This window comes from Nuphar pumila, chromosome 13, assembly GCF_984573655.1.
Source record: "Nuphar pumila chromosome 13, dmNupPumi1.hap1.1, whole genome shotgun sequence".
NCBI classification, from domain to species: Eukaryota; Viridiplantae; Streptophyta; class Magnoliopsida; order Nymphaeales; family Nymphaeaceae; genus Nuphar; species Nuphar pumila.
In genome coordinates this window covers 633,735-648,350 of record NC_143261.1, presented here as the reverse complement: position 1 = coordinate 648,350, position 14,616 = coordinate 633,735, and the positions used below count along the sequence as shown (strand labels likewise).

Sequence of the window (14,616 nt, the reverse complement as noted above, 5' to 3'; positions counted from 1 at the left end):
TTTGGATTTTTGATATAATACTCACTATCTTGAAATTTTGGAGATAAGAACATATTCTTTAATGCCTTTTTGTTTACACCAATACTTTGAAGAGTAAGATAAGAAGTTGCAAAACGAGTAATAGCTAGTCGTAAGAGCTCTTTACCATTTGTATATATTCTCATCAAATTTAAAAGCCATGCATGTCCATATATAAATGTAGTTACAATCTTTGCTTTTTTCAATACTCGTTTATGCAAATGTATCTTGCCAATGTATTCAAGTATCGAATCTATACAATGCGTTGCATAAGGTGTCCAAAAAATATGTTGAAAAGCTTCAATATCTTTTAACTTCAAACCTGCAACCTTGTAATTTGCTGCATTATCTGTAACTACTTGTACTACATTTTGTTCTCCGACTTCTTTAATAACTTCACTAAATAATTTTACCAAATTATCAATTGTCTTTCTTATTCCACTAATATCACAAGACTTCAAAAAGACTGTACTTGAAGGATTGTTCACAAGAAAATTAATCAAATTTCTACTTTTACCATCTGTCCAACCATCTGCCATTATAGTACAACCAGTTCTTGCCCATGTCTTTTTGTAGTCCTCCAACATAATTTGAGTTTTATCCACTTCATCTTTTAAAATCCAAGTTCTCATCTCATGATAACTTGGTGGTTTAAATCCTCGACCATAATTAGCAATAGCTTCACACATGGATTCAAAATATCGACTATTGCACAAATTAAATGATAACACATTTGCAAAAAAGAATCGCCCAATAGCATAACATACTTCCTTCATTTCTTTTCTTTTAAATGCATTATTTATCGTTGTCTGACGAGCTTTTGAACTCACAAATTGATCCATAGGGCCTCTTGTTTGTGAACTTCCAACTCTACTAGTAGTTGGAGAAGAAAGTTCACCAGTCATCATTCATTGAGTAAAGCTTTCATTCATACCACTTTGTAATATATTTTTTTCTTGTTGTTTTGCTTCTTCCTTCTTTTGCAAGTATTTTGCAAAAAATTGTGTCACCTCATTTGGTGCACAATCACATGGTTTAACACCCTTGTGAGTTCCAGCTAGATGCTATTTTATTCTTGCTACACCACCTTTATAAACTACTTTACAATACTTACGTACCAAATTTCTTCTTTTTTCCTTATCATTCAAATCTTCTTCAAAACAATGCTTTCAAGCTGGATCTGTCCTTGTCATTTTTTTTGAAGATAAACAACCACCTGCACAAAATTGATTTTTTTTTTAAAACAATACAATCCATAATCAAGAAATGCAAGGCTTGGGAACTATAATTGTCCAAAACCAAACCATGAAAATGGATAGATACTAAGATTATTAATCTTCTGGAAGGACAGAGAAGTTTCAAGATACAGTAGAAGCCACAATGGTACTTGGACAAAAATCAGAACATGCCGTCAAGAACTGATTATAACGGGATAAGCTTGGATTTCCTCTGGAAGGACAGAGAAGTTTCAAGACTTTGTCAACAGAGACAATAGACAATCTGTTGCTGGCGAAGGACATCATCATGAATGACTTGGCTGCAAGTGAAAAGTTTTAACAGTGAGGCAGGCTACCATGACTGTAACATGCAGAAGACAATTTGGCTAACATGTTAAATATTACAAATTGAATATTGGAGTTCAAAGAAAGCAGGAACTTTCCCTGTAAAATTATTGTGTTCGGTAAATTTATCGAAAAAAGGTCCAATGTATCATTCACTAGTAAATATTGAATATGCAATAAGCAAAAAATGCACAAGTAGATCTACTAAATCAAAGGAGAAAGCAGTTGGCATCATTAAGCAGTACAACAGTTAACTGAGAGTTTATATTGAAGTGCTGAGTTATCAATTTGATTTCCTTTGAAGAACATCTGCAGGTTAAAAAAATTTACAGCCAAAGAGAAGTTTACACGGAAGATTGCCAAGCTATCAAATTGACTTCCTTTGAAGAACATCTGCAGGTTAACAAAATTTACATACTTAAACAAGCATCAAAAGCTAGACATGATCATTTATAAATGTAGTGAGAAGTCAAGCAAATTATTTGGACTTTTAAAGTAGTTCACTACTCATTTTCAGCAAGTCAGGGCTATCATGGAGATATCACATTTGTGGCATGTGTTGATCATACTATGTTTGACCAATAGTTGACTCTTATTACTGTGATCGACCAGCTACTTTGAACTTTCTAGATAAAAGACCTGCTTCTGTTACAACTTACAACAGAACAGATCATAGCGAAGACAAGCTTGTCTAAAATCTTTATCTCATGAAGCAAAATTACACCTGCACAAGTAGACAAGTGTGTCACTAAAGTTGACGCTTTCTCTCTTAGCCAAGTGAATATCAATGTAAAGCAGATGCTTTTCATTATACCCTAAAACCGGGCCCAACATTGTCTTTGCAATTGCTGCTCTCCGAACAACTCATTTGGTAGCTGGTGTAACATCCAGTAACCTCAACTTTCACCACTTCAATTTTTTTTTATGTGCCATCTAAACAGTGATCAATCGCTAGACCTACGTGTTCTGACAAAATTTTATTTTGCAGTCTCACAATAGCAGAATGCTACAAGAAATGGATGAACTGCAACCTTGAAGCATGGCATAAATTCAAAATGTAACATCGTAGCATGGCATAATCCAAGATAGTCATAATAATACATGTCAGCATCTTCGGATGACTTTCCATTATTTGATTGTCGGTTTAAGCATACAACAACAACAACAACAACAACTACGCCTTCATCCCAAAACAATTGGGGTCAGCGATATGAACCAAAAAAGAAATTCATTTTGGGTCTTCCACATGAATCCTTTTCCTCCAATCATTTCTATCCAACGCCATGTCCTCGGTGAGGTTCAAAGCATTCATATCCTTTCCTATCATCTTCATCCAAGTCTTCCTAGGCCTACCCCGACCTCTTTTAACTAATATATTTTCCCATTTCTCCAACCTTCTAACTGGAGCATCATTAGGCCTTCGCCGAATATGTCCAAACCACCGTAAACGATTCTCTCGCATCTTATTTTCAATGGGTGCAACACCTACCTTCTTACGTATCTCTTCGTTCCGAATCTTATCTTTTATTGTATTTCCACACATCCATCTAAGCATCCGCATCTCAGCTACACTCATTTTTTGAATATGATTGTCGGTTTAAGCATAAAACAAAAAATACACGAAGTCTCAAAAAAGCAGAAATAATAAAGCTATTTACCAGCAGAGGTTATAAGACAAAAAACTAAAGCTATTCACTAGCAAAATTACAACATATAAATCATCTCTTATAAATAAAAAGAACAACCGAAAAACAGAAAAGAGAAATCCAGATTATCAATCATCTAAGATTCTATACACCCATTAAAATGGGAAAGATTCTTGAAGCTTATTATCCTTGAAAACCAAAAGATAATTCAAAATAACAGAACTATTGCTGAGAAAATATCACATAGGTCTCTCTCCTTTCATCAAACATTACTTGAAAGAATTAGAAATATCAGAAACACAAGAACAGAAAACTCAAGAACTCGATCACCATCTAACGAAAACTGACCCACCTTGACAAAACAGAGAAATCTTTAACACCCAATCAGAGAGAGAGGAGGCGTGGTAGGGGGACGCCGGCCTCCCGACGAACATAGAAGAAAGGGGGGAGAAGGAGAAGAAGTAGACAAAGGTAGAGAGGGTGCGTACCTTAGAGGCCATCGGCGATGGCGGCGGCGGTGTTGATCGGAACACGAGGGAGGAGGCGGCGTCGGCTCCCCTGAGAGGCGTTAGACGCAAGGTCGTCAGCGCTGGGAGCGAGAGACGAGGAGAGGAGATGAGGAGGGAGGTGCAGGCTGAGAAAGCCCTCTCTCTCCTCTGCGATTTTTAAAGAGGGTTGGGGGAGGCACAAAAAGGGAAATGGAGGGATGCAGCGCACAGGGGGGGGATGAAGGTTTAAAAGAAACCCTCCCCCCGTTCGTGTTTTATATTTTCGTGGGCTGTACATGATGCGTACGCCTTATAATTGAAGCGGGCCTCGAAGCGAGGCGCACGCTTCACTCATGTGAAGCGTGCGCTTCGAGTCTGCAAACGCTTCACTAGAGCGCCTCGGTACTTTGAACTTGCGCTTCGCCTCTGAGGCATACGCTTCAGGTATTGAGGCGTTCGCCTCTCATAACACTGCTCTACTATATCCACCTTCACTCACAACAATATCACCTACAACAGCGATACTATGTCCACTTGCTCGCTGTACAACAATATTCACCCTGTTGCCACACTCATTCCACCTATCACCTGCATCTGTTTTATCCCCTGTAGCACCATCTCCACGCCACAACACATGCCTTCCTGCACTTCACTAAAAGTACAATACCCCTCCAGTATCACTAATATGCAGTCACTCTCACACCTACTATCTCCATTCACATCTTCCTGATAAATAAGGCATCTATTTTAAACATAGTTTCTGCAATGTTAACAATGCTTACAGAGGTTCCATTAAGCTCAAGAATCCCAGCATTTTAGGGCTGGATATGTGAATATGAATAGATGTGGATTTTGAACTTTTCTTTTAATCATGCTATAGTATCTTCTGTCTTGTTGAATCTATATTCTTGATTAATCTCATCTTTCTATATGTAAACAATGTGAACCTACACCTTACTACATCTTCAATTTCACCTTCAGCCCCAGCATAATATTGGCATTAGCTTTAATACCTGCTGCAGCCTCACTTGCAACTGCATTTTCTTTCCCTACACTCACACAACCACCCTTGCAACCTTAAGCATTCACTTACTATCACCACACTCCATTGTCTCATATCACCATGCTGCATTTGTTGTATCCAACCCTATCTTTTCACTACCTTCCCTACATTCCATCCATTGTCCATTATCTGTCAGCCCTTCCATCTACCATTGCTACCTTCTTCAGCCCACATTTACACAGCATACACCCACGCTGTCACCTCCCAGCTGCTATATTTTCCTATGCGTACCCTCACTTACAACAACCCATTAACCTGCTATACATCCTCCATCATCTGCTTATCACATCTCACAATCACCTGGCACGTTGGGATATCTACAACCTCTTCATCCACCAACTGCACTATCCTCCAGCATATCTACTGCATCTGCATCCTATAGACATTTTTCCTTTGTATCATGTCAGTACATGTGAATTTGGCATTAGGCCTAAGCATGGCCTTTAGGCATATATATTGTATTTTCTCCAAGAATACATGCATCTCTTTGTTAAATATATACATCCCATTTAGGCTAATCCATAGGCATCTTTTTATTAGTATGAGTAAGGTCATATATTTTCCATTTGCTTTCATATTTGGCATCTTGTTGGTGTGCTAACTCTGTTTTGCAGGAATACATGGAAAACATTATTTTTCTTTCTTAGTTCAGGGATTTTTTTTTATAGCTAGATATTAATGAGAATTTTACATTTTTAGCTTAGAATAGAATGTATGAGCATGCATTTTTATAAAATTATGTGTTTCATATCATTTTGCTCTTTTCTTTCAAAAAATTCACGAATGGCACATGCACCATTTTAATAAAAGGTAACTGATCCTAAGCAAATGACCCACATTGATGGCCATAGTCAAAATGTGGACAATGCTTAGGATTTTTATCTTTTATGAAATAACATTAGATCCACACTGGATCTCTTTTAAAAAATCATCATATTTTTCTAAATATTTTTTTCCCTTATCAGAGTTTTACTTAAAATTAACTCAAAATATATATCAATGGCCATAGTCAGAATATATTGAGAGTTAATTTCATTTCAAACTCTATAAAGGCACCAAAATGTGTTTTATTCTTCATTTGAATTTAAATATAGATTATCTTATAATATATTTTATGACCATAGTCACAGATGTATTATATTTTTAATCTTATTTCAATCCATTTAAAGAATGAAATATGCTTTTCAGAACCCAATTTCAAATTTTTCTAACTCATTCATCATTTAGGATAGAATTACATCATATTTTCAAAATTCTTTTCATATTATTTCAAAATTCAAGTGATTTTGAGATAATTCTTCAAATATATTCTTCATTTCCCAAATCAATCTTCAAACCTTATTTATAAATTCAAATTCATCTTTCTATTCTCAATTCTATCTCATTTGCAAATTCAAAATTCAATTTCAAAGTCCAATTTGACTTTGAAATTTCGAATTCACTTCTATATTCCAAATTCAATTTTCAATTCAAATCCAATTTCAAAGTTCAATTCAGCTTTGAAAATTCAAATTCATTTTCATTTTCAGGCTTCGATTTTAAATTCAATTCAATATCCCAAATCGTGTTTCAAAGTTCAATTTAAACTTTGAAATTTCCAGATTCATCTCCTGATTTCAAAATTCAAGTTTAAAATCAAGTTTATTCTTTATTTTTTTAAAATCTCCAAAGTTCTATCTAAAGATTGAGTTTTGATTCTCAATTCAATTCATTTATCCAAAATCAAGGTTTTGAGATTGATTATGAATCTCAAAATTTGATTTTCCCTAAATTCAAGTCCACTTTCAAATTCAATCAGGATTTCTCAAATCCAAATCCATCTTCAAGTTCTATCTGGATTTTTTGAATCCAAATCCGAATTCTATCTGGATTCCCAAAATCCAGATCCATCTTCTAATTCCATATTGGATTCCAGATTTCAAATCCAGTTCCATTTAAGAGTCCAAATTTCGGATTCAATTCCATCTTGGAGCCCAGACTTCGGATCCAATTCCATCTAGGATTTCAGATTTCAGATCAGATTTCATCTAGGATTCTAGATTTCAAATCCAGTTCCATTTCCATTTCCATTTCCATTTCCAATTCTAAACCCAATTCCACTTCCAAATCTCACATCGATTTTCAAAATCCGGATTCCCATTCCAACTCTATTTTCAAAATTCATTTTTCCTCAAGTCTAAATTCAACTTCCAAATTCAGTTCCTGTTTCAGGTTCTGAATTTAAACTCAAGATCAAAGATCCCTTTTCAAAATCGATTTTTGAGAATCAAATTCAAATTCAAAGTTCATCTTAACTTGAAAATCTCATTCTTACTTCAAATTCTACCTCAGTTCTAAATTCTCCCTTTTCTCTCTATTTCTTCAAGTCCAAGAGCTATTTTCAAATCTTTGATTATTCCAAGACTTAGGATTTCAAAACTTCAAGTCTCTTCAAGTTCTAAAGTTAGATTCAAAATTTTCAACTTTCAAAAGACCATTTCTTTACCATATTCTCAAAATTATTTCAAAATCACTTGGAAAATCCCCAAATTTCTAAATTATTCTTCTCAAAAGAGCATACATCTTTGCATTTGCACAAGCATGATTCTTTGTGCATTCTAGATTTAGAATAAATTCTTAGACAATATTTAGGCAAAGCAAAAGGCATAAGTTCGATCCTTGGTTCGATTACCCCTGGTAAAGGCGCCATGAACGGTCGAACCTCGTATCGACGAGCGAATCCCGTCTCTCCATTTTCCCGCAAATTTTAAAAAATGGAGGCGAGTAATTTCAAAACATTTTCAAAATTTAGGTCAAGTGAGACCTTTGCAAAAGAGTTTATCTCTCTTCTTTCTTTTCTTTTCTGTCTTCTTTTCTATCTTTTATTTTCCCCTTCAAAAGGGGAAATAGAGGTTAGAAAGAGAAAGAGAGGGAAAAGAGGGAATGAGCAAAATTTTTTTGCAATGATCACAATGGGCAAAACCTATTACAATGAAAAACAATCAATTATATATAATATATACATATATACACTCATATATGTATATATATACATATATAAGTAAATATATGTATGTATATACCAGAGTTACCGAAAGTGCCTAGGTAAAAGGGGAAGCGCGCTTCGGAAGCGCAAAGCGGCGCGCTTCCCCATTTTTTCCATTTTTTTTGCTTCCCCCTCGCTTCCGATTCGCTTTCTAGGTCACTTCCGGTTTGCTTCCTAGGTCGCTACCGAGACGGTTCGGAATTTTCTTCTAAGTGGTCCCACGCTTCCCCGCTTCCTAAATTTTTGAAAGTGCCTCGCTTCCCGCTCCCGCTTCCCGTATCGCTTCCCGCTCCCACTTCCTCGACTGGTAACTCTGGTATATACATATACATATGTATCTATCTATATAACAACAATGACTATCTATTGATGTAGAGGCAACCTAGTTGGTATATCACTGATATGAATAGATGATATAGGTAATAACATTTAGTCAGATGCAGCATCTGATCTTCTATAAAATAATTAATTTTTTGTGCTCTCTTTTGCTCTCCCATACACATACCTCTTTATTTTTAATATCATGATATCCATGATCATCATGTTTATTGTCAACCTATCTTTTGTGAACATCATCTTCATTCTCTTTTTCTCAAATTTCTTCTTAATCATCACCTTATTATCAGTCTTCATCATCATCTTCTTTGTCATCATCATATTCATCTCCTTGTGCCTTTTTGGATACATGGTGACTGCCAATAGATTTATTTAGATTTGTCATACATTTTTTCTTTTGAAATTATTTAAAAATTTCTTATCCTTTACCATTTTTTAACTCTCTTATTCTACCAGCAAGTTTTCCAATATACATGAGATTTGTCTTTTGATTAATCTAGTACATGTTTTGCAACTTGCTTAATGTAACTTATCTTTTGCCTCAGAAATTGATTTGAATCTTCCACACAATCCCACCTTCCTCATTTTAGTAGTGTTTGTTTTGATTTTTTGCAATGACCTTTAAGGCCCCTACCACTTTATTCTTGAGTTTCTATTGATTTTTCTTCTTGTCATATGAATCTTTCTACTTACATATAAAACTTGTAATATATATTGTGTAGTAATACACTCTTTGTATGACCTTACAATTTGTACACGTCTGTTGATTGTCTTTGCCTTAATCGAAACAAAACTCTGTGTTGAATTTGATCACTCTTATGTATTATAATGTGTTCATCTTTCTTTTAGGAGTATGTATAAAATATATATTGCCATAACGAGGTTGTAGGCATGCCAAGAACCATTTCAGATATTTCATTCTCATATTCAAATCCATATACTCTTACTCTCAAATTCATTTTTTATTACCTTTTCGCGTGTTCATTAATTCTCCACATATAAATATGGTTTCACTATTTGAAATTTGTCAATTGCATTTTTTAAATGCCAGACACCATTCAAGCCTCTTCTCCCCCCCCCCCCCCCCAGGTATGGGACTGGCATTAGTGGGACAAAACCCTATTAATGGTGACGTGTGCTTCTATATGAAATGCGAAACTATCTTTTCAGAGTTATCCAGGAGTAGAATTTGGATTGGCACTGGTTGTTGGTCAACTTGTTAAAATTCACTAAGTTGTGGGGTGCATGTGAGTTTTTGTTCTTTCCTTTTATTTGATCTTGTCCTTAATGGACAACGTTAGCTTGAATTTTAAAATTACAATGTATAATGCTGGATCTCTGCACATACTTCTCTTAGATGAAGTTTAATTTGTCTGTGGTAATTGCTATGCAAGCCTCTTTTATCCAGTCGACCAGTCTAAACCTCATAGTCCATAGCATTGGGCTTCAGTGATTGTTATTTTGGACCTTTTAAGGATCATTTCGTAACCTTGCTCTTGGAGTAGGTGCTCTGTTTTTTCTCTTTTATTGTCCTTTTTCTTTTCTTTTTCTAAACAGTTTAACTGGGGGGAATAGCACCCCAATCGCTATTTCATTCAACCTTGAGAGGATTCGCTAAAAGCTGATGCAAAACATGTGCTGACAATCGATTAATTGGTTTCATTAATATTAGCACTCCGTTGGACATCATTCACGAGAAAATGACACTAGTATGTGTTTTCTGCTAGTAACTACAGTGTAGCGTCATAGGTTATCATTAAATAAATATTAGTTGCAGGTTGCTGATGGAGTTGAAACGTGAATGATTGCAGGTTTCTGAAGCATCTGTGAGCAGAAACCGTAGCACGATAATTGTTCCTGCTGGAAGCGCTCGTGATGAAGGCTGGGCAGCATTCAGGAACATCTTGGCAGAAATATACGATGCTTCTAGACTTTTCATTCTACCAAATCAGGTGCTTTATTGATGTTTTCCCTTTTTCTGGCCGTTTATCTTTTCTCCATATTTTTCCTGTTCCTAACTGGGTATTTTTCATTGAAACAGCAAACATGTGAATCATCAGAAAGACTTACAGGGCTTTCAGATGATGTGGGTGCGGGGTTCATACCGGGCCACAGTACTCAGGCAACTTCTGCATCGGAACTGAATGTTGATAGGTCAGTTGAATTGCTGCCACCAGATGAAATGGGAAGCATGGGACTCTCTAAGGTGATTAGAGCTGACCAAAAGCGTTTCTTCTTTGACCTTGGTAGCAACAACCGTGGCCATTTCCTGAGGATATCTGAGGTACCTCATCTTCTATCATCTCAAGAAGAACAAATTAAAAAAAAAACGAAAAAAAAGAATGCCGATCTCTTTCATCCCTAGAGCCATACCCTTGACTCTTTTTTGAAGAAAAGCCATTTAACTGTTGAATGTGGGTCTTTGGACGCCCAGATACAGTTACACTAATAATCTAAAGCCACCACTTACATCCATTTCCTTTGGCTTCTCTCAGTTGCACATGCTGTTTTCCTATATATCTCATGCACAAATCTTCCTTCGACAGGTGGCAGGAGCGGATCGATCTTCAATCATTCTTCCTTTATCTGGACTCAAACAATTCCATGACATTGTCGGTCATTTTGTTGAGATCACCAAGGATCGGATTGAATCATTGACGGGTGCAAACATTCGGACTGTGGAGCCTGCTCAGAGATGAATCGGGAGACACTGTTTCTCCTAGTTTGCTTGGAAAAATTAAATTTGTTCTGTCGGTGAGGGTGCGATTTGTGCAGGGTGGGCGCTTTCTTTTCTTTTATGGGGCAGAAAACAGTGCTATTTCTCACCAGAGAATTCAGAGTTGTTTGCCAAGTATAACCAGCCGTGTGTAGAAATAAATGGGAAACGGACTTTTATATATAGTCTTGTAATGCTTGCCAATTGGTGGTATGAAGAGTTTGATCCTTTTCTTGTGATGGTCTTTCAATCGATTTTGGTTTCACTTCGTCTGCGTAGTCTGTTTTTTCCATGCATTACACGGGGAAACCACAGCCCGGGGTACAGAGACTTGGTCACCATCCTTGGGGGCGTAAACGCCGTGGCTAGGATCCTCACCCCCCAAGGCCTATGCTGGGCTTCCGCTAATGCAATGGGGGTACGAATAACACTTGATTCAGAACCGTAGTTTAGAAACTTGAGGGCTTCACCCCTACTTACGTGCTGGGCCTAATGGTAAAGGACCGACTCTTCCAAGTCCACGGTCTTTGATTTGCAATTTGTGCTTTGATATGTCATAAAACTTGAGAAGGTATGGCAAATTTACAATGCCCCCATCTATAAATTTTTTTTTTTGCAATGCACCTGTCTTGGATCGAGCCTTCGGAATGGGCTATGTGTACGGAGTTCTACCGAGTGGAAAATGCATTGAGTGTAGGAATATATTGCATGCGTTGGCTTGATTGGTGGTGTGCAGTGATAGCATGATATGCGATAGGCAACGATATCATCATTGTTGCGATAGTATGTGACGGCATAGACGTGGAACATTGTTTGGTTAAGCAGTGTCAATGGATCAAAGGATGTTGTCTTTGAGAATTTGGTTAAAGACCTATCGACTTGGATGAGTTTTTCATGCATAGGGTGCGTATGGGTTAGGGCTAATTCTCTCAAGGATTACCTTAGGTGGTTTCAATCGAGTATGATAACTCTAGGCTAGGCAAGTGAATGCTTAGGCATCGGTGAGTAATCTGGGTAGTGTTGTTTGCTATGACGTAACAACTATCAACTGGCCGAAAGGTCAGACGATCTTGGGATTAATGTTTCCCCATTCGTTATAGGAGGTCGGGTTGTAGCCTTAAAGGTACGATGCTGCCGTTTGAATTGGTTGGTTGGTTGTTCCGTTGGGTGTGAGCATCACCCCTTCCTTGGAACTTGGAAAATGACCCCTTTAGTTATTCATCGAGCACGATGACGATGCGTTAAGGAATTATGTGTAGAGTCAATGGTATGAACTAGATAAAATACGCATTTGAAGATGCGCTTGATCAGCTTTCGCTAGGCAGTTATGCACTGAGTGATGTGTAGGGCCAATGAAATGATTCAGCACATAGAAAAGTGTTGGTGTGCAGTCTTTGGCCGTTAGGCTGGCCAAACTGGGCAGTCGGGTGTCACAGTTTTGCAAAAAATTTTATGCTCGTAACAAATTAATATCAAAGCAGAAAGATTCACGAAGACCTTGTTGTTCGATGAGTGCGACATTGAAGAAGGCAATGCTCATTTGTTCAAATTGAAAACCAATAAGATATAGTTTGTCCTGTTTACGAGAATTTGTGTAGCTGAAGTGTGGTTGACTGAGCGCAGAAACAAGTTGTTGGCAGGGTGGTATGGGTTATCTTGTCGATGGTAAGCAGAAGTGTACGATTGTTGTTCAGTCGGCTAAGGAAATATGGATAAGCCAAAGATTCCTACTAGTTGTGCGTTAGGATCGCAGGTAGAGCATAACGTTTGTCTTGTGCATACAAACAATACACGTTGGATTCGGCTGAATGGATTTGCACATTTGAGTATGAGATATTCAATCCAACTTCTATGCTCTTTTTAGAGATTATGGGTTAACGGAGTGCCCATCTTGAGCAGAATGCTCATCGTTTTGGTCCCTTAAGTTTGACAGTTCCTTTGTGGATTGTGTGTGCAAAAAAAGCCATTGTTTGTTACTCGTCAGTTTGGTTCGTACAAGAACATGTTTGCTGGCTTTGGATGAGAGTTGCAGCGTGCTGGCTCTGGATATGAGTTACAACGTTGGGTTGTGAGTTGTCCCTTGTATGAACGAGTGACCAGGAAGATGCTTTGAAGGACTTCTTTGGGGTGATACGAAAGTAGACATCTCCCACTTGAGAACTAGTATAGACCATTAAAAAACTGCAAGTTGGTGCTTTAAGGGAGTTAATGTCCCCGTGACACGCATTGGTGGTCGCTCTTCTTTGTGAGGACTACGAAGGGCATAAAACTTCTCTTGCTGGGGTCAGAAGGTGCCCCAACCATGAGCATGAAGATGACAAGTTTGTTGTGTAGGTAAGGATGACTCGCTTATGTATGGGACTACGCTGGTGTTATGATCTCAATAGAGGTCGTTCCCAAGGATCTATGTCGATACGCCTCTTAAGCCTTTCCATAAACAGTTAACCTCTGTTAAAGCAGGAACTGCCTTTTGTTCAGCTGGAGAAGGGAATTTGACAAACATGAGCTTTGATAAACTCAACCAGAAAGTTTGAAGCACTTCGCACACTCTAGAAATGAGATCCGAATAATCAATCGGCTCATCGTTGCGTTGTTTCGCTGCAGTTCATCCTTGATATGTTCTTGTATTTCTGCAACTTGAATAACCATGAACATAATGCCAATTCCATAGTTTGATCTGCATAGGGATGTATCAAGTAAAGAAATAGAGAGGTGAGAGACAAAGTGAAGTCTTTAGAATAGGCCTACGCCTAATCTAAAACCTATCCTCTCTATGAGAGGCCTTCTCTCAACGAGAGCCAAGAGTTTTATTCCACAAACTCTGAAACTTACAAGTTCTCTCAAAAGGAATGACTCACAAGATTTCTTCAAAAGATCCAGCTTACAAAGCTTTTAGTCCTATTTATAGACTCGACCTGTGAAGACAAGTGAAATGCACCAATTAGAGTCAACTGCTGACATGGTTGGTCAAACTTCACTCCTACTATCCTCCAATTCGAACGTGCCACCTCCGCAAAGCCACCTCACATGTGTTGACTCAGTCCACGTGCATTTTGCCCCCTGATGCGCATTGCGGCCGTCTCTACAGTCTCGTGCGCTTGCCCGCTCACGTATTGCACCCTTGCACACCTCTGCTGGCGCATCATGTGCCGTGGTACTCCTGCCTACGTGCTTGCTCTCACGCACTGCACCTATACGCTCAACACGCATCTGCGTGCATCCCTTATGCGCTACGTGCGTTATGTGCCACGCGCATATGCGCTTCCGCCCATGTGCCCTACATGCTACTATTCATGTGACGTGTGACTGTGCACCACTACTCGCATTTCGCACACTACGGTATGCCTTAGTTGTGTGCCATGCTTAATCGATGGCTATAGGCTATGGATCCGTAGTGTGGTCTGTAACAAACCACCACGCTCCGCATGGTCTTGCCCTCAAGACTTCTTCAACACCTGTGGGTTATGATCCCTTTACCTCCATGCTTTATTTCTGACTGCGCAATGAGCTGATTTATTGGATGCTAATACTTCTAAAGCTTCTACCCTACTAGTAGCCAAAATGCATCCTTGTCAAATCTTCACCCTCCTGGATCAAACAAAAACTTATCCCATTCCTGTATTAGGGCCCACTTCTTCCTTAAACCATTCCATCTAGAACTAATAAACCTTCTTTCAGTCTTTGCTTTCGTGAGGTTGTTGACTGACTTCTAGCCTGCTCAATCTTTGTTATCTTTCCCTTACCTTCTTCATTCTTTTTAGC

At 38.0% G+C, this 14,616-nt stretch overlaps 1 protein-coding gene across 1 annotated transcript in view; it reads left to right on the top strand.

Moving 5' to 3' along the window:
- LOC149817433 (transcription factor Pur-alpha 1-like) overlaps positions 1 to 11,104 on the top strand; it is a 57,308-nt gene extending 46,204 nt beyond the window's left edge. Inside the window, exons 3-5 of the mRNA XM_089984927.1 lie at positions 9,950 to 10,090; positions 10,180 to 10,422; positions 10,685 to 11,104. Of these exons, the coding sequence (XP_089841053.1) occupies positions 9,950 to 10,090; positions 10,180 to 10,422; positions 10,685 to 10,837 (537 nt within the window). The 3' untranslated portion in view covers positions 10,838 to 11,104. The remainder of the gene's footprint in view (positions 1 to 9,949; positions 10,091 to 10,179; positions 10,423 to 10,684) is intronic.
- The last annotated feature ends 3,512 nt before the right edge of the window (positions 11,105 to 14,616 follow it).